General features: G+C 39.0%; 1 protein-coding gene across 2 annotated transcripts in view; it reads left to right on the plus strand.

Annotated features, from left to right (window-relative positions):
• ASAP2 (ArfGAP with SH3 domain, ankyrin repeat and PH domain 2) overlaps positions 1 to 21309 on the plus strand; it is a 183449-nt gene that overhangs the window by 25257 nt on the left and 136883 nt on the right. For both annotated transcript variants that reach the window (XM_054022672.1, XM_054022673.1), the window contains exons 2-3: positions 7986 to 8058; positions 15733 to 15878. In XM_054022672.1, coding sequence (XP_053878647.1) covers positions 7986 to 8058; positions 15733 to 15878 — 219 coding nt within the window. The remainder of the gene's footprint in view (positions 1 to 7985; positions 8059 to 15732; positions 15879 to 21309) is intronic.

Here is a 21309-nt window from a genome sequence, read left to right on the forward strand (position 1 = left end):
ATACTTAGTCTCTTTTTTTATTATTTAGTAGTATTTATTTTATTGAGTGACCTTTTTAGAAACAAGACCAGCCCTAATTATAGAGATTTAATTCTGCTCATTCTTCCCACTGATCACCTAATACCTTGCCAGTGTCCATTTGCCTTCTGGAAGGTTGCCTTTTTCTTGCTCAGCCACATGCAGCAGACAGTGTGTTGTTCCTTACTTACCCAAATGTCTTGGAACCTGTCAAGTACGTAAAGGATCTACAGTTATCAAAATAGATATTTTTCTGGCAATTATTAAAATTTAGAATCGGAGTAATATTTGTTTTAAGATGTAACTGTTTGGATCTGTGTCTGTAATTGGCCTAGAGTAGATATATGTTTTATTTATGGGTATTTTAAAAAATATGGTAGGAAGAAAGAAGTCATGATAATGTTATTGGTCAGTTGCTAGATGGAAATGGTAAAATCATCAATAATGGGGCAGTAGTGTTTAATAAATATTTCTGTTCTGTATTTGAGGAAAAAACAGATGATCTAATCTCATCATTTGGTGGTGATAACTCTTTCCATTCCACTAGTCCCTCTGCAGGATGTTAAACAGAAGCTACTAAAGTTAGGTATCTTTAAATCAGAGGGTCCAGATAACTTGCCTCCAAGAGTTTTAAAAGAGCTGGTTGAGAGGCTTGCTTGACTGGTAATATTGATTTTTTTCAATACATCTTGGAGCACTGGGAAGTTCCAGAAGACTGGAAGAAAGCTAATGTTGTGCCAATTTTAAAAAACGGGGTAATGGGCTGACCTGGGTAAATATAGGCCCGTCAGCCTGACACTGATCCCAGGCAAGATAATGGAGGAGCTGATATGGGACTTAATTAATGAAGAATTAGAGGGCAATGTAATGGAAATCAGCATGGGTTTATGGAAAACAGATCCTGTTAAGCTAGCTTGATACTTTTTAATGAGATTACAAGTTTTGTTGATAAAATACTTAATTTTCTGTAGGACATTTGACTTGGTACTGCACTATATTTTATTTAAAAAAACTAGAACAATATAAAATTAACATGACACATTAAATGGATTAAAAACTGGCTAGGTCTCAAAATGTAATTGTAAAAAGGGAATCATTGAGCAGGTGTGTTTCAAGTGGGGCCCCACAGTTCTTGGTTCTATGCTTTTTAACATCTTTATGGATGACCTGGAAGGAAACATGAAATCATCACTGATAAACTTTGTAAATAACACACAAACTGGTAAACAATGAAGAAGACAGGTGATTGATTCAGAGCAATCTTGAATGCTTGGTAAGATGGATGGACACTAACAATATGTGTTTTTAATACAGCTAAATGCAAACGTATACATCTAGGAACAAAAAATGTTAGCCACCCTTAAGGATAGGGGATGCTGTCCTGGAAAGCAGTGACTTTGAAAAAGATTTGGAAGTAGTGGTGGATAATCAGCTGAACATGACGCTGTGGCCAAAAGAGCTAATGTGACCTGGGATGTATAAATAGGGGAATCCTTGAGTGGAGTAGAGAGGTTATTTTACCTCTATATTTGACACTGGTGCGAGTGCTGCTGCAGTACTGTGTCCAGTTCTGGTGTCCACAATTCAAGCAGGATGTTGATAAATTGGAGAGGGTTCAGAGAAGAACATGGGAATGATTAAAGGTTTAGAAAGCATGCCTTATAGCAATGGTTCCCAAACTTTAACAACCTGTGAACCCCTTTCACCAAAATGTCAAGTCTCGTGAACCCCCTCCTAAAAATAAATATTTCCAGGGATTTTCTCTTTTACCAGAGTATAAATTATAAAAGCAGTGATCTTGGAAATATAAAATTTGTTTTATGACATACATATTACACACTATTAATAATTATTATTTATCATTACACTATTTTTATTACATTATGAAAAAGGCAGCACTCTTCCAAGATCTCACTTTCGTAGCTTGTATCACTTTGAATAAGCTTGTTATAAGACCACTTAGGGGCCACTTGGGAATCTGGGGCAAAATCAGTACTTGGTCCCTGCTAGTGAAGGCAGGGGGCTGGACTAGATGACCTTTCAAGGTCCCTTCCAGTTCTAGGAGATGGGATATCTCCATTATATTTATTTATAAGACAAGGCTCCCAGGTTTCATCAAGAAGTATCAGATGTGAAACAGCATGAAGGTATCTAAGAAGCCAACTCTTACACAAGCATTCAGATCTTGAGCAGTTCAGGAAAACAACACACGTTACAACAAAGCTTAAACTTGTTCTTCATAATAATTTTAAAAACAATACTAGCTGCCTATTTAATTTTAAAAACAGCAAAAAATATCCACCTCCCTTTCCATTTCTTATAAGGAGTCTTGAAGTTTAAATCTCCTCAGTGTGATAGATATGCTTGCTTTGATCTGCTTAGTTCTTGGAAGTCCAGGGGCTCCGGTCTGCTGGTCTCAAGCTGCCCAGGGTCTCTAGGGACAGCTCTGTCTGCCATTAGGGAATTTTTTTTCCCAAGAACCCCAGTTTGGCAAGCCACTGCCTTATAGTGATAGACTCATGGAACTCAATCTATTTAGTTTAACAAAGAGAAGGTTAGGGGATGACTGGACTAGCCTAAAGTATCTATAAGGGGAAACAAATATTTAATAATGGGCCCTTCAATCTTGCAGAGAAAGATATAACATAACCCAGTGACTGGAAATTGAAGCTAAACAAATTTGGTCTGGAAATAAGGCATAAATCCCTAACGATAAGAGTAATTAACCACTGGAATAATTAACCTAGAGTTATGGTGAATTCTCCATCCATGACATTTATTAAATCAAGATTTGATGCTTTTTTAAAAAAATATTGTATAGGAATTATTTTTGGGGCCTGTGTTATTCAGGAGGTCAAACTAGATGATCACAACGGCCCCCTGTGGCTTTGGAATCTGTGAATCTATTAATATATTTGAAATAGATACTTTCTTATATACTGCACAAGTGGGATCCCAGCTTGAGGATTCCAGTTCAAGTGACTTAGACTTGAATTGCTAAATTGCCATTGCTTCCTTAGGATAGCTAGAAATATAGATTGTTGGTAGTTTCAAGATTCTTTAGTTGTGAAGCATCAGTCCATTTGTGAGTGTTGTGTTTCCCAACAGCTCTGAATCCTTCTACACAATAGGAAATAGACCCATACAGGGTTTTTTATGAGTAAATGCCTTAATAGTCCATGATCTATAAAACAGATGTGGAGCAACATTGCAGCCAGCATCAGTAAAACCGGGACTGATTTCTCTGTGGGAAGATAAACAGTATGGTGCATCTTATTGTTCAGCATCGGAAAGCATTGCAGTGGTTAACAGTGGAAATTGGCTTATGGAACCAAGTCCATTTAGTTTGCCAATGTGAGGATAAAAGGGCTATCCACTAGGCAGTGGTCTCTAGTGACTCCAAATATTTTTACAGGGCTGTACTTTTTGAAATAAGTTATGTTAACAAAAAGAAAATCCTTTTTTGTTACTTTCTCTCCAATATACTCATTGGTGAAATTCCTTTTGTTAAATCATATTCAGTAAAGCTGAACTTGTTAAAGCTGGTGACAGTAATCCGAATCGTTTGTGTTTTATATTCAAAGCACATAAGTTACATCAGTGAAATGTTACAGTTTTGAGTTTCGTAAGTTGTAAGTTTAAAATTCTCGATGTATTGTTCCAATGGCACCCCTTGCACGTATGTAACACCTTATTTTTCTGAATACCCTGTTAAATTTATGTCCTAAAATATATTTGCAGTGTGTCTGATCTATGGTTGCTCTTGGAACTATTGCCTTTAGGTGTGGCTAATTAACAATAGCCAACTTGAATTCTAGTCAGTTTAAAAAAGAGTAAAAATAGTTTCACATACTAAACCTCCCTCATACCAGTTGTGTGTGGCTTTACGATCATATTTTCTTTTTTTAAATGGCTTTTGTCTCCTGTTGCTGTGTGAAGGACCCACACAAACAAAGGGGGAAACTGACCAATTGAACATGCAGTAAGAAATATTAAAGCTTCAGTAGACAGAGAACTGTCAAATGCACAAAGTAAACAAACTGGAAAAAATTTCCAATCTCCTTCAGCTACAGGAACTTGAATCTTAGCCCTGGTCTATGCTGGGGGGGGATTGATCTAAGTTATGCAACTTCAGCTACGTGAATAACGTAACTGAAGTCGACGTACTTGGATCTACTTACTCTCACCTCGGTGGAGTACAGGAGTCAATGGGAGAGCATTCGGGGATTGATCGCTGCCCGCCGATCCGGCAGGTAGTGTAGACATACCCTTAGATGTTTCTTATACAATAGTAAATAAAACAATTTTCATACAGAAGTGTAATTTTTTTTTTTTTTTTTTTTTTTTTAAAGATTGATGTCCCCTTAACTGAAATTAGTAAAGCACGTTGATCAGGTAAATTGATATGTGTGAACATAATTAATTCCCTGGTTTATTTTTTGTACGTTGTTGCTTCAATTCAGTATTTAAGTATGGAAAAAGTTGAATTTCAAAAGAACAGAAATAAAACCAGAATGACCACGTGCTGAAATAAACATGCTGATAGACAGCAAGTTTCTCAAAACACTGATCTCTAGATGTACTAAAGAAGCATCAAATAGGTTCAGAAATAAAAATAAATTACCTTGGGAAGTAGCCTCCCATTATTAGTAGTGGAAACTCCATTCTTCATCATATAAAACTAGATTGGGCTCAAGACTTTATTTCTTAAGTATACGGAAATCTTCTGCACTGGCAGGAGGATGGACAAGAAGGTCTCTTTTTAATCTGGAGTTTCTGTGATTAGTGCAGCAGTTGTATTGCTGTAGAACTGGCAATATTTGTTGTAAATTAATATGCCGTATATTTACTGATTTTTAGAAAATCAGAGTTCTGTTTACTGCAGTTATTTCTAGCAAGAGGCAAGTAGAAGTGCTCATTTACAGAAGCTGGCTGGAAGCAAGAAAATAATTTATTTGGCCAGCCTAGAAGATTTATGCTAAAATAAATAGATTGTAAAATAAACAACCTTGCAATAGTGAAATTTTAGTACATGATTCAAAACAAGACACATCAATTATGAGGATAAAAGGACCCTGTCATAAAAACTATGTAGCTACCTTTCTTCCAGTTCAAAGAATTGATTTAGCATTTTAAATTAGTGAACATGAATGCCAGCGGATGTAACATCAGAAGCCATTTTAAGTTTCATTGCTTCTGACACAGTGTTGGAGGAGTCCAAAGAGAGAAATTGAATGAAAGGAAAATTGAGAGCATGTTGGTGCATGTATGTATGTGTGTAGATGTAGCATGTGCATATTTTTAAAAATAGAAATACAGAATTGAAGTTGAAATGTACAAAAAAGCTGGAGTTTTCTATAAAATGATTAGCATGTGCTGAAAACTGTGCAGATAGGAGGAAGAGAGTATAGGAAGAACCATACTAAATAAAGAAAGAAAGCTAATATTCTTAACACAAGAAAAGATAAACAAATACAAGCTCCCATTTAAAATGATAAAGGGCCTGATACATCAACATGTTGTTCCAGTTTTACATTAGAATAATTCCTCTGAAATCACTGGAGTAAAGTAGTGGTGAATCAGGCCTAGGGGCAGTAGTTAAACAAAAAGACCAAAAATAGTAAGGAAAGTATTGTAAAGGTGACTGAATTGCTGTGTTTGATGTGCACAGTGTTTGTTTTTTGTTTTTGTTTTTTTGCAGTCCACTATTAATCAGTCTGTAGGCATACATAACCAGCAGGGTTTCAGCATAATCTAAACATTGTACATATACCTCAAAGAACAAAACATAACTTGTATATGTTATCATGACAGTTTGGCATGCATCTTGTTAAAAACAGTATTTTTATTTCAAGTCTATATGATAAACACAAACATACAGCACCACTGATGTGCTGTATATGTTATGCCATAAATCCTTTCAATTCCATACTCCAACTATTTATTTTTTGATGGTGAGGAATGAAAATGGGATATGAATGCAGCCTGGATTCAGTATTTTTCATTCTGCTGCATAGATATGGACTGGATTATCCAAGAGAGTGGTAGCAGAGCCACATCAACCAATACAATGTCTTCTCAGAATGTTTTTAACTTGTTTCACTCACTGAAGTTCCCTAGGCATGTGGAGATAGGCAGTCCGTAACCTCAGTGTTTATCTACCACTGTAAGGAGAATGATACAAATACCTAGATCGGGGTAGGCAACCTTTGGCACGCGTGCCGAAGGCGGCACGCAAGCTGATTTTCAGTGGCACTCACACTGCCCGGGTCCTGGCCACTGGTCTGGGGGGCTCTGCATTTTAATTTAATTTTAAATGAAGCTTCTTAAACATTTTAAAAACCTTACCTACTTTACATACAGCAATAGTATAGTTATATATTCTAGAAAGAGACCTTCTAAAAAGGTTAAAATGTATTACTGGCACGCAAAACCTTAAATTAGAGTGAATAAATGAAGACTCGGCACACCACTTCTGAAAGGTTGCCGACCCCTGACCTAGATGTGTAGAACCTGCAGAATGGGCATATACTCATTATGACTAGTGAGTGTGCACTAAGCAAGCAGTGTCGTTGGTGTTAAGATGTCACTTTGACTAGTGTTTGGTCAAAATCTAAGTTTGTTGACCTTCAAAGCATGCTTCAAAGACTTTTCCTGACTTCATGAGCTGAATGAGTCCCACATGGGATGACCAGACAGCAAGTGTGAAAAATGGGGACGGAGTTAGGGGTAATAGGCACCTATATAAGATACAGCCCCAAATAGCGGGACTGTTCCTATAAAATTGGGACATTTGGTCACCCTAGTCCCACATAAGACTTCCTTTTTGAACATCACTGTTAATTTTTATTCCTATACTCAGTATTTTTAAATAATTAGAAATGACCTCAGAGACTGACTGGTCTGGGTTGTTTGATTTATAAATTAAATAAAAGTGATTAACAGTAGGATAACTGTAAGCAGTGGGTCAAATTCATTGGTGCAGTTTCATTAGTCAATTAAGTTTAAACCAGGATGAATTTGGCACAATATTTTTGTAGAAAATCTCATGGTAGCCTGATCTTGGTTTAAGAGTGTGTATATATAATAAAACTGGTGGTTTGTAATAGTATTCTTCAGTGATATCTGTGGGTACTTATCCAGTTCTGAAAACCAGACCCCAAGTCTCTGCACTTTCAATATGTTTTGCTTCGTTTTCATGAGCACAAGTTCTGCTTCTGTATCCCAGAAAAACTGCAGGCTTTACTTTTTCACTATATTTCACCTTCAGTTTTGCAGGCAGTAGGTTTGCTGCCTTCGTTTCTTCCTTTGAAAGACACTTGTTATGGGTATTGGAGAATTGTGAATATGATTTTAATGTGAATTTTATGTTGTCATGGTGAAAGCCTTGACTAGTAATAAACAGTGAAAGACCAAGTAATTGTATTGTTGAAATACCTGCTATCTCTTTTGTTCAGCTCAGCAGTCAGAAAGTTCCTGTGGTCAGAAGTGCAATTAATAAACTAAATTATCTTGGAAAATCAAAATTAATTGTCATTTTTAATCTTGTTGCTAGAGAAGTTATATTGTTTGGGTTCTTCATCATCATCATCATCATCGAAGTATAGGGTGTATTGAAAATGTTTCCATCATCTTTAATAATGATTTAACATAGGAAGAATAGCTTTGCTGTGTGAACATTTTCAGTTCTTTTGGAATATTAAACTTATAGTAATACTAGATGAAAACTGGCTTAACTGTGATGTTGATCACCAACGGAAAAGGGAAGGAAGGAAAGTCTCTGTGGCAAGGAGCAGCAAAACAGAGGGTGCTGATGGATTTAAAAAAAATGTTTTTATTTAATCATTACAAAATAGAGTTGGCCAAGATGGTAATGAGTAGGACATTAACATTTTCCCAATATATAACTCAGCCAAGGGCTGTTTTGTAATTTGCATTTAATATTTATTCATATTTTTCATTTTTAGGCTCTCGACGTTGACCGAACAGTTCTTTATAAAATGAAGAAATCAGTGAAAGCTATAAATGTATCTGGGCTGGGTAAGTACATTATAATTCTGTATGGTCAGTTTCTCTGAAAACTGCTTTGCATTTGAAGCAAGAAGACTTAAACACTGATGATCTGTTTACTGAATTGTGAACTTCTAATACAAGCAGTGTTGAAGTGAGGCGCACTAACAAATATATTCTAGACAGTGATCCTGCCCTGGCAGTGAGAGAACTAGATTATTTAATGTTTTGGATTTTTTTTTTTCCTCCTTAGCTCTAATTGATGTGAACTGCAGAATGAGAACAAAGCCAATGAACTACAGTCTTCTATTGCTGGTGACCTATGAAACAAAAATCTTTTCACCTGTCAAGGAAGAGAAAAATACAAGTAAATATTTGTGTGTGCAATGTATATACATATTCATAAAAATAATTTGATATATGAATATATTTATTTAAAAAATGCATGCACAAATATTTACTTGTATTTTTATCTTCCTTGACAGGTTATGAGAATTTTCTCTTTTTTGGTGGGTGGCCAGTCATAACAAAAGGAATTAATAAGCTTTATAATATAACCATAGAAACGTAGGGCTGGAAGGGACCTCAAGTCCGGACCTCGTGCTAAGGCAGTACCAAGTGTTAGTCTAACCTTTTTCTAAAAACCTCCAAAACTGGGGATTCCAAAACCTTCCTGGTAATCTATTTCAGTACTTACCAATCCTGGTAGTAAAAGAATATTTTACCTAATATGTAACCTAAATCTTCCTTGCTCCAGATTAAGGCCATTAGTACTTCTTGTCCTGCCTTTAGAGGACATAGAAAACAATTATCACCACCCTTTTTATAGCAGCCCTTAACATATTTGAAGACTGTTAACAGGCCCCCCCATCCCCTCAGTCTTCATTTCTCATGACTAAACATGCAGTTTTTCTTAACCTTCCTTATAGGTCAGGTTTTCTAAGTCTTTTATCCTTTTTATTGCTCTCTTCAGGACTCCCTCCAATTTTTCCACATCTTTCCTAAAACGTGATGCCCAGAACTGGACACAGTACACCTGCTCAGGCCTCAGCAGTGCTGAGTAGAGCGGGACAGTACTTGATGCATCTTACTTAAAACACTTCTGTTAATACGCTGCAGAATATTAGACTTTTTTTTGCAACTGCATCCCATTATTAGCTCCTATTCAATTTGTGCTCCACTATAACCCCCAGTTCCTTTTCTGCAGTATTACTGCCTAGCCAGTTAGTCCCCATTTTATAATTGTGCATTTGTTTTTCTTCTTCCTAAGTGTAGTAAATTGCACTTGTCTTTATTGAATTTTTTAAGTCTTGTTGATTTCAAACCAATTCTCCAATTTGTCAAGGTCCTTTTGAATTCTAGTCCATCCTCCAAAGTGCTTGTGACCCCGGCCAGCTTAATGTCATCCAATAAGCATACTCTCGACTGTGTTATCCAAGTCATTAATGAAAATGTTGAATAGTACCAGTCCAGGACAGACCCCTGTGTGACCCCACTAGATATGCCCTCCCCATTTGACAGCGAACTACTGATAACTACTCTTGGAGTGTGTGGGTGGTTTTTTTTTTTTTTTTTTTTGTTTAAATCAATTTTGTACCCACCTTATAGTAACTTCATCTAGACCATGTTTCCCTAGTTTGCTCATCTAAATGTTGTGTGGAACTGTGTCAAAAGCCCTACTAAAATTAAGATGCATCTGTCATGGATCCACAGCTCCAGTGTTCTGGAACAGTCCCTGGGAGTACCCCTTTAGTGGAAAAAGCGATACCTTAAGGGGTCTGGCACACTAGAGTAAGCCACTTGGCTTCACCGCTTTCTTGGACCCAGCCTCAGAGCCTTCAGCACCCCTGCCTCGCACCGTGAGCTCTCCAACAAGTCCACCTGAAAGAGACTTGTACACCCAAAGAAAGTGAGCAATGCACCCCCACCCTTAGCATCTGCAGTGACTCTCAGCCAGCGTTGTAAAAGCAGTAATGTTTATGACAGGGTGGATTTGATTTAAATCAAATTGATTTAAGTCACTAGTCAGGAAGACTCAATTTAATCATAGATTTCAACATAAAAGCGCATTCTTGTTGGTTGTTATAACCTTAATACATATTCTTCACAACTCAGAGATAGATGTAGGTTTTATTTTGTAGAAGGTACACACTATACATTTTTAAAGGGATTTATTTTGAAAACTTTTCAGATGAGTTTTACAGCTATATCAGAAAATGAATGATTGGTTATTTCATTTACCAAAGGTAATTGAAACAGATATTTATGAAGTCATTGGGAGGTGAACTATCTCCAATTCAACAGGGTTAATCATTAATATTTGAAGGATTTTCTTGCCATGCTGTAATAGGAGAACATCACCAGACAGACATTTAAATTGTTTTATTTAATTAAAACAACAACGTTATGTATTCTGGATTTTTTTCTTCAACAGCAAACCTATAATATTTTAACAGAACAAGCATGACTTTTTGAATTTAGTTAAACATCCAAGTTTTTTAAAATCAGGTTTGTTTTTGTTAAAATGGTTTTTAACTAAAATAGTTAAATGAAATATATATATATATATATTTTTTTTAAAGAAACCAAAAATTAAATCGACTGTGTCAGCCAGGTCAACATGAGAAACTTAAAATATTGGCTTCTGCAGCTAACTGAGTCGTCTTCATCTTCGGTTTCCTGTTTGTTCATAATCTGGAAAAGAAAAACAAGCTTTCCTGCTTTTTCAGGTTCCAAACAGTTTCTCAATTTGGAATGAATTAGTCCAAAGGAAGAAAATATTCTTTCAATACCGGCAGAAGAAGCTACTGCTGTTAAAAGTGAGACTTCAACAGTCTCCGAATCCAAGTGCTTAAGTAACTTCTACCAGTTCACTGGTGTGACTTTCTTTTAAAACATCATCAGCAAACATATATTTCTTGAATGGTTCACCCTTAGCTCTGAAGTTTATTATAGTTGGCATTATGGAGGGATGCTTGCTGGATGTCCATGTCATAGCCAACTCCTCTTCTTCAGCAGTTAAGGTTTGACCCTGGTACCGAGTATTGAGAATATTTGCAAGAAAATGACCTGGAGATAGTGCTTGTCCCATTCGTTTTTTTTAACGCTTGGAATTTAACTCTGTCATTGCATATTTCTCTTTTTAAGATCTCACTCAGTTCCTTCCAAATTTCAACACTGTCCGCAATAAAACAGCAATTTCCCTGCATTTTGTTCAAGGCTACAGAAATAGGCTTCAGGGTACTCAGCACGTGTTCAGCATTTCTCTTAAGCCCAATGTTGAGAACTTTGGCTGTGACAGCGCCATCTATTTTTTCACAATTTTGTTCACAAACGGTCATCAGATTAGGCCAGTTCTTGATACAGTGCTCAAAACAGTCCACTACTGAGTTCTATCGCACGTCTTGTGGGAGAGTTGGCTTGGTTCCTCCCACTTTTTTCAGAGCAGCTGCTGCAAAGTGGTTGTTACGGAAGTATTTTGCAATTTCAACAACATTAGCCTTTATTTCTGGACCACTGCAGTCTTTGGCTAGGAGGGGCATCAAATGAGCACTGCAACTGTGTGCTATTAGCTTGGGACTCTCTTCACTCTCTTGTAAATAATTTCTTCTCATCTAGGATACATTTGCAGCATTGTCTGTGACTAAGCTGTGTACTAGACATTTGCATTTTTTTTTCACAGTTTGTTATAGCTTTTACTGCTACTTCTTGTAAGTATTCTGCTGTGTGTGCATTTCCTGATGTATCCATTGTTTCTGTAAGGAAGACATTCCCTTCTTCTATTGTCACACAAGCACATACAACAGGATCATTGTGGACATTGCTCCACCCGTCAAGACTCAAGTTAACAATTTTACCTTCTAGACCTTTTTCACACTGCTCAATTTCTTTTTCATACACTTTATCCAGCAATTAGCCTGCAACGTCTGCTCTGTTGGGTGGACTGTATCCTGGTCTTAATGGCTGAACCATGTTAATGAAGTGTGGGTTCTCAATCATATGGAAAGGAGAGTTTGTTGCATAAACAAACCAGGCAATTTTTTCATCAATTATCTCTTTTTGTAATCTGCTGGTTCTTGTCACAAACGTATCTATGGTTGTTTCTGGATGATGGAGATTTTTTTTCTTTTTGCTACAGGTGATCTACTGTGGCTATGTGACATACATGATGTGACTGAAACACAGTCATTGGCAAGATAACTCTGAAACTATAGAAGATGATGGTGAGCTTGAAGGTGGATAATCTTCAGAATCCTGGATGTTGAGGATGGATTCTCCTAAACAAAATAATCAATGCAGTTATTTAATTATTATTACCATACTGCTCACTTAGTATTACTCATTGTATTCACTGACACTCTGTACTACTTTAAAGGTAAAATTGTAAAAGGAAGATCTGCCTATTTCAGCTATTTATTTTTTTATCACAACTGCATCTAAAATGATAGTACCATAGAGTAACAACTATATTTTTTGCTCAAACATGAGAATTCAAGAATAGTCCAGAAGGCAGACAGGCAGTCCTTACAAAAGAAGTATGAAATAAAAAAGTTTACCATCCTGAAGATGCTGCATGTTCAGACATGTTCCTTTCATCATCTTCAATGCAGCTTCCTCCTGAGAAGGAACACTTCAGTTGTTTCATTTGGGCAACCACACCTTGCATTTCTTGGTTGCACTGTTTGCATTTTGCACGCATGCCTGTCTTACCCACAGGTAGAGGAACTTCATTAAAATATTCCCAAACTAGGTTTCTTTTATGGCCTGCTGCCATTATAGGTTTTCCCTTCTAGTGAGAGAATGGTATGGTAAAACTGAAATCAGGGAAGGCTACACTCAGAAAGACCTCAAGACTTCTGGAATATGCTGCTCAAACAGTTTCACTTTTGTTTCTACTGCCTGTCCCTCCCTTCTCATATTTATTCTTCTTCTTGTCCAGATCTATTCTGCCCCCAACCATCTTCTATTCATTGAACTTTTTAAAACTTTGCACTTTTAGAGAGGTAAGGAATTGACTGTGTACACAAATTTGCAGAGGGACAATAGGGTTGAGGTCTCTTTATTTCTCACCTCTCTATATTATTTATTTATTTATTTATTTATTTAAAAACATTTTTGCTGTTAACAAGCATGTTCTCTCTGGAGAGACAAATCCACAGTTTGAGAACTGCCAAATTAAACATCTCTGTTGGGATCTTCTAGACTAAGCACTGAGTCCCACTGAGTAGATAGAAAGATTAACCTAAATAATCTATACAGAAGACCCTGGAACCTCATAAGATTGGGTCCCTAATCCATGAACTATTGGAACTCATTTACAAAACTTTTCTTAAACATTACATGACTAGATTGTCTCATACTATAGAATTAGAATTTATAATCCCTACTCCATGATGAGATATCTTTGATCTATAATGTATCTTAATTAGTTTTTTTTCCCAAAAAGCATTTTATCAAAAAAATCTGATTTAAATAATAAAAATAATCCAATTTTTTTTTTTTAAATCATTGACTTTTATCCACCCTTGTTTATGAGATGTCTGGAACACAGCATAAAAAGTCCTTGATTAGTAGAGAGAAAAGAAAGTGACAGCATGATCCATTCTGGCTACCCAGAGTCCCAGCCAAGTACTTAAATTACCATAGCCCCTTATCATGCTCAGGGCCCTGTTGTGCTAGGCAATGTACAGACACCTATAAAGAAACAGCTCTGATGTGAAGAGTTCATTGTTCATGAAGAATGATTTATGAATGGTGATGGGAGAGGAATATAGTCTAATGAATAAATATTTATTATAAGTGGAGCTGGTTAAGGTTGCCCAGCACTTCCCATTATTAGACCTCATTTTCAATTACTTGTAATGGCCAAATTTGAACAGTTTGGGGTGAGATTTTCTATGCTGGTGTCTGCTTCAAGATGAATGTGGGGGGTGGGGGGGGGATTTTTTTAAATTGTTGAACACTTTCCATTATAAGATTATTTTGCATTTTTTGAGACGTTTTAATGCCTCCATTGTTTGCAGCGGGGCTTTGAAATCATCAGGGAGAAAGCCCTCGGCTAGAGATGTATCTTTTCTTTGTCCCATAAAATTCTGCTTGGGTTTGGCTACAAGATTAAACTACTAAAATTGCTATTTTCCTAATGTGGCTTGTGTTCCTTAGGGAAGTTTTAGGAATATGCCCAAATAATAACTGAACATGAACCTTCTTCTCTAAGGCCAGGCTCATGCTACTGTTACACTCCACCCCTCACCATCACATTCTGCACTCGGAACACCTGGGAACATCTATAGTGGGGAGAGAGGAGGAAAGCCTCTCCTCCAAACCACACTGCTCTTGGGACCTAGCATCCCTAATTCCGGGGCACTACATGGGGCAGAAGCCCCTCACCTTCCAGGGGAATGGGGAAGGAAAAGAAAGAGAACCAGCCGTACATCTGGAGCCATCCATGGTGCCAGCACCTTGTTCTTCTCCCTCCCTTGGATAGTGACCTTCTCTTGCTGCCAGCTAATGTACTTTGCTTAAGTGTTAGAAGTCTGAACCTTCAGCACTGCAGCACAAGATTCAAACCTTGCTGATGTTGCATGTTGGGTGGATATGTACAGTTACACTTAATAGAATTTATTTTTATCTTTTTAAAAAAACATACAAAATAACATAGTTTTGTTAATAAGGTTGCAAATTCAAGCACTGGAAAGTTAGGAGATGCCTGAATTAATGTTGTCTGTGCGACCTTAATCCAGCCCTCTTGTATGTATGCATTATGCTGCACACTTTAATTACATGACTGCATACTGTTTTATCCCACAGGACCTGTTCCTCATTCAATATACAGGATAGATGCACAAGAGGGCAAAATTAAGGCTGCAGTGGCAACTGTAAATCAGGCGCTTCCTAATTTTAGAGTGCTTGACTTTGCAACCTAAATAATGTTCTTTAACATAGTTTATTTTTGTATGTATAAAATATAAAGTACTAGCTTCATCATTTTAAAAGGAGGTGATAGAATAGTTCAGCTCAGAATCTTCAGTTTTTAAAAGTCGTGCACTTCTGTCCAGTCAGCTTAGCATCACTTAAATATGTTTTTAACACATTCACGTAGGTTAGGCTCAAACTTTGTAATAGGCTAAATACTGAAAAAGCCAATAAGTGTGTGTTTTGGTGTCTAAGGTTAGACACAGCTAAGTAGTAGACCTACCCAGTTAGTGTGTTCTTGTGTTTCATTTAAAGAATGTCAAGCTTTCTGTTTTGGATAATATGTATACCTTCAATGTTTGAGGACTGAACATGCTTGTGAAGTGAATCACGTATGTGTTTTGTTCTTCATTTCATTAGTCAGAAAGTTCACAAAGGGATAATTTTATTTCCAGGGTTTTTATCTCCAAGGAAACAGAGTGGCATTTCTCGGGTGGGGAAAATCATTGCGCTTTTTACAGATCTAGAGTAAGACACGTGCCAGTGTTTTTAATCAAAGAACACAAACTAAATTTACCATTGAAGAATTATTTTGGTGCATGATGTAACAAACTTGATTTTTTTTAAAGAAGTATTTACTAATTTTGAATGCATCAAGTTGACATGCAAAATAAGTTAATAAAGAGATTGTTCATCTGAAAGTTCTGGAGTTTTGTTTTAGCCATTTTTAACTTTCAGTAATTTGTTCATGTAGCTATTTGAGTTAATTTTGTGTTTGCTCTTTTGAAGCTCATGTGGAAAATGAAGAACAGTACACTCAAGCATTGGAGAAATTTGGAGGCAACTGTGTCTGTAGGGATGATCCAGATTTGGGAACAGCGTTTTTAAAATTTTCTGTGTTTACAAAGGAGTTGACTGCTCTCTTCAAAAATTTGGTAAGAAATGGTCTAGAATAAAACATTGTTATGATTGGAACTATGCTAGGAAGAATTATACGTATAGATGGTTCAGGTATATTTAGTTCACAAATAAAACCACAATTGTTCCTGTTGAAGAAAATTCAGTGTTTTGGAGACCAGTATTTCTGACCTCCCTGAGAATGTCTAATCTTTGACTTGAACCAGTATGTCACATCTTCACCTTTGCCTCCTTCAAATCCATAATTGAAACATGCTTCTTTCAAGCCTATGAATCTTAGTGCTTTCCTCAAGGAAGTGGACATAGTCCCTATTCTTAAACAACAGCAAAGAAAGCTATTAAAACTGTTAAACTAACAAAATATGACCTATGTTCCACTGCTTATTCACTCTCTTTTTACCTTCCTTTTACATATTGCCTTTGCATTATGTAATTGGATTGTAAGCTTTTGGAGAACAGATGGTTTTCTTACTTGCATGTAAAAAGCCTACCCCAATTTTGACACTGCAGATTATAAATAATATATAGGGTTCAATTCTGCAAATGCTGAGCACATCAAGTGTTACTGAAGTCAATAGGAGTTGCGGGCACTCTGTGTCTTGCAAGATCAGGGCCATATTGTATGTGTTCTACATGCACAGAGCGAACATGGGAATATAAAAACTTAAATTACAAGAGGCAGATTCTTTGCCCACTCTGCTTGCTTTGTGTTACTCAGAGGACACAATCAGGGAATGAAAGCTGGCTGCATTCCCCTAGGATGGGTGAGTCCCAAGCCCTCATAGAGCCAGCTAGAGCTAACTTTTATGCTACCTTCCTCAGGGGACAGGAAGGAGGAATGGCCAGTGTGTGATGTGCTTCAGCTGTGCTCAGCTGGCAATGGTCTTCTGGGGACTGTTGCCAGCCCATGTTATTTAGAGGCGCCTCCAGGCCATAACTGGCTCCCCGATGCTGTTCCCTCCCTGCCTCACTGAGCATGATCTTGATGAGCCAGGGAATGAAGCCCTGAATGTATTAGCACTGAAATATATTTCACATTGAATTTGGATATCTCCAGATGTGGGGTATGACGTTCTGAGATTAAGGACCAGTTTTGCCACCCTTACTCAAGTTGAGTTAGTCCCTTAGCATATAAATACTCGCTGAAATTAGTAGACCTACTCAGTTTGAGTAAGGGTGGCAGAATTGGCCATTTAAATGAGTACACTTATGCTGCCTACAGAAACACACTGTACTATATCTCATTTTAACACAGTATGGTGAGTAAACTGTTTCTCCAACTGAGTATAGTAATCTATAACGTGGGTTTCAGTTATTTTATCTGTATTAAGCAACGAATGTTTTCACAAGCAATGTTGACTGAAAAAGTAGTGTCAGCTTTTACGTTCTTATTAAAATAGCAGTGGGGAAGCTAAAACTGTTAATGTGTCTTTTTAAAAATTATTTTTAATTCAAGCCAAATAAATGTGGACATTTTACCAAAAAAAGTAACTACTGAATTAATTACCACAATTACAGAATAGTGTGGGTTATGTGTAATAATAATAATAATAAGAATAGTGTAGCTTTTATATACTACTTTTCATCAAAGGTTTGAGTCTCCTTTACAAAGGAAGTATCTGTATGCTGTGTGTGACCTGATCAGACTATTTTAAGGTCATTATGGGACTTGCTTGTAGGAGAGTAATTTCATAATCAGATTCATCTTCCTCTAAGCAAAACGAAAAGCAGCGTTTCTAAAACTTGTTTCTCTGTTCTGGCTTCTCACTGTCAGCAGTCTATTTTTCTTGCTTCAATTTATATAGATCAGAAATGCACGTCTTTCATTCTTCTCATTTTATGGTTCTCATTTTCCCTACTGGCTGAGTGCCACATATTTTTGCACATACAGAAACTTTGTGGCTCCTCCTCTTGTCTCATTATCATTGTTATCTTATATCAGGGGAGACTCAATGAATTCCAGCAGGTAGGCCCTCTGTCCCCTCTACCTCTACTGCAGGTTGCTGAGGGAAGTGTCCCAATGGACAGCTCCTTTCTTTCTCCAGATGTGCTCCATCCTTCTGAGGTTTAAAGTTGTTTGCTTTCTGCTGATTGCAAAATGAGAACTGAAGAAGGACAGACACCCATTGTTATCTGAATTTCAGATGCCAGCAGGGAAAGTTTAAACTCTCCCCCCAAAAAACTCTTAAATGTCCAAGCATGAAAAAACACACAAACTCTAAGGTTTTTTGAAAATCACTTATTTATAAACATGAACTTCTTGGAAGTATTTCTTTAATTTTTCCAGCCAGAAATTCATACCACTTGAATAAATTGTTCTCCCTTCTGTAAGTATCCTACTTTGAAAATCATCTCCAAATTGCTTGGATACAAGTCGTTTTCTAAGTGGAGATTACAAGGGACTGTCTTGAAGGAGTGTTGTAGTATTCTGAAGAGACTTTGGATTCTTCTTTATTATTATTTAATTATTGATATCTGTTTTATTTATACAATACAACATCATAGCTGTGCATAATGCACATTTCATGTTTTTTTATACTGTTGTAAACTATACTGACCTGAATGTTTTACACACCTGGAATGTCAGATTGAAGTCCTTTCAGTACCTCCTTTCCCCATCCATGCTTCCTCTTTCCCCCCAGAAAAATACCCTTTTAGTCTGTCTCTTCACTCACTGAATTATGTACAGTACAAAGAGATTTTTGAAGCATTCTGCATCAAAAACAAATGTATTGACATTAACTTGGCACACTGTGTTTTAGTTGTAAAGAGATTTTTATGTTTTTTGCCATACAAGCTGCTGCTGCAAGCCATCTTTTTAATCACTTATGTTCTTTAGTTCCATAAGGCACTTTTAAAAGATTTCAGAAAAGATGCTAGCAGAATGAGTAGCGATATTCTGGGGAGAGAGAGGACATGCCCAGACTGGAACAGATGACAAAGCTATTTACCCTAGCGTAACTTGAGGCCTAGTGTTAAGCTTTACCTTGTCATTTATTTAGAATTTTCTTGATTTTTGATTGGAGAGCTATTGTGTTCTGTCAGCTGAACATCGGGACTGCAGTTCTAAAATGTTTCAATTAAAAAGGGAGCGATTTCCTTAAATCGTTCCTTCATGTCGTATGAATCTACTTTAAAGATGGTCTGCTTTCACAGCTTTTCATTCTTTTTCTCTTCTGATGGAGAAGACTGGTGACACCTTAAAGACTACGATTTATTTGAGCATAAGTTTTTGTGGGTAAAAAAACCCACTTCTTCAGATGCCACCGGACTCCTCATTTTTGTGGATACAGACTAACACGGCTACCCCGATACCTGATGGAGAAGGTTTCCCAAAGTACACACTCATGCCATCAGTCTTTTCATGATCATATCCGGGCATCTGGATTTTTAAACCTTTCACTTCCTCACATCAGAAACTCTGTTTCTGGTATCTTATGACTCAACTATAGAGTGGCCAAGTTGAAGTTCAGGCCTTGATATAGTTTTGATTGGGAGCAAATGAATTAACGTGTCTGGATCTGGCTGGATTACTTTTGTATATGCATTTTAAAATAGCTACTGAAGCTATAAGACTATATTTTTTGGAGAACTCAATTTTCTTCTTCGAGTGCTTGCTCATATCCATTCCATTAGGTGTGTGTGCGCGCCGCGTGCACGATCGTCGGAAGATTTTCTACCCTAGCAACACCGGCGGGTCGGCTGTGGAGCCCCCTAGAGTGGCGCCTTCATGGCGCTGAATATATACCCCAGCCGACCCGGCGCCCCCTCAGTTCCTTCTTACCGCCCCTGACGGTCGTTGGAACTGTGGAGCGCTGCTTAGCTGTTCTCCACTCTCCCTAGCTTAGTTTGTTGTATCACAGTTATAGTTATAGTTATAGTTCTAGTGTTTATAGTTAAATAGTTAAATAGTTTAAAAGTTGTTTTAGTTGTTCTAAGTAGTTCAGGGGATTAAGGGGGTCGTCTCCCCCTTTCTCCCCCGGCCGCGGGGCCGGGCTCATGCCCAACGCTCCCGGCTTCAAGCAGTGCGCCTCCTGCGCTAAGCCTATGCCCACGAGCGACCCGCACGACTCCTGTCTGAAGTGCCTGGGAGAGTCCCATCAAACAGATAAGTGCAAGATCTGTAAGGCCTTCAGACCAAGGACCAAGAAGGAGCGGGACTTTCGGCTCCGGCAACTCCTGATGGAGGCGGCACTTAGTCCGGATGCTCCATCTACAAGTCAGGCCCCGGCACCTAGCACCTCGGTGCGCAGTGCCCCGGCGGCACCGGCTATGACGACCACGCGAGTGGCGTCAGACAAGCCTCCCCGGCACCGGACCTCGTCGGCACCGCAAGCAGTGCCTCGGCGCCGGTCATTATCCCCGGGGCATAAAAAAGCCCATAAGACAGGGACATCCGTGCCGAAGACGCCGGCTCCCCCAGTGCCGGGGGTAGAGCCGCGTCCGCCGGTGGAGCACCGGAAACAGGTGCCTCCAGCACCGTCGACTCCGGCGCCGAGGCCGTTGAGTCCGGTGCAGATAGCGTCTCCACCGAGACCGGCGGTGATACAGTGCCTCCCGTCGACTCCAGAGACCTTCGCGGCGGCGAGAGACTTAATAGCTCTCACGGAGCCGGCACCGCCTCAACCACCGGCACCGACTGCACCGTTGACTCGCCCGGTCCAGTTGAGGGGGAAACCTGCCTTGATGCGCCCTCCATCGCAAGGGCTGGAACCTCGGCACCGATCCAGGTCCCGAAGCAGGTCCCCACGCCGCTCGCAGTCCCGGCACCGAATATCGCCTCGGCACCGGTCGTACTCGCGGCCAAGATCTTCTTCGCGGCACCGCTCTACGTCTCGGCACCGCTATGATCGTCGGCACCGATCAACGTCGAGACGTAGTTCTCGGCACCGCTACGGTCGATGCTCGACGTCGAGAGGCCGCTCCCGGCACCGGGCACACTCCAGGTCCTCGTCGAGGTCCAGATCCGACTCCCGGCACCGACGAGGTCATCGGCACCGGTCGCGGTCCCGGCACCGATCGCCGGCACCGCGTAGAGATAGATCATCTCCGGACCGGCACCGTGCGGCACCGCAGCCAATGGGAATCGTCTCGACGCTCTCGGCACCGCCGTGGCCATCGAGATCGGTGTCCCACTCCTCGGAGGACCTCTCGAGATCGGCATACCCCCATCAGGGGCAAGCCGAGGAACAGGACTTGGGACATTGGCAGGACACGACAGGGGACCATTCTCATGGCCCATCTCACTGGTCGTTTTGGACCCCATGGGCGTACCATCAGGCGCAAGGGGCTCCAATTGCTTCGACCTCTCGCTCCGGTCACTCCATCAGAGGGGCCCCGGAGTCCACCATTTCTCGGCCTCCGCCAGGGGGCATGGAGGCTTCTGGGTCCGCACCACCTGACGCCCTGGACCCAGGCACAGGTGATGCTCCAGCCCAGGAACAGGGA

This window comes from Malaclemys terrapin, chromosome 3 (assembly GCF_027887155.1).
Source record: "Malaclemys terrapin pileata isolate rMalTer1 chromosome 3, rMalTer1.hap1, whole genome shotgun sequence".
Classification (NCBI taxonomy): domain Eukaryota; kingdom Metazoa; phylum Chordata; order Testudines; family Emydidae; genus Malaclemys; species Malaclemys terrapin.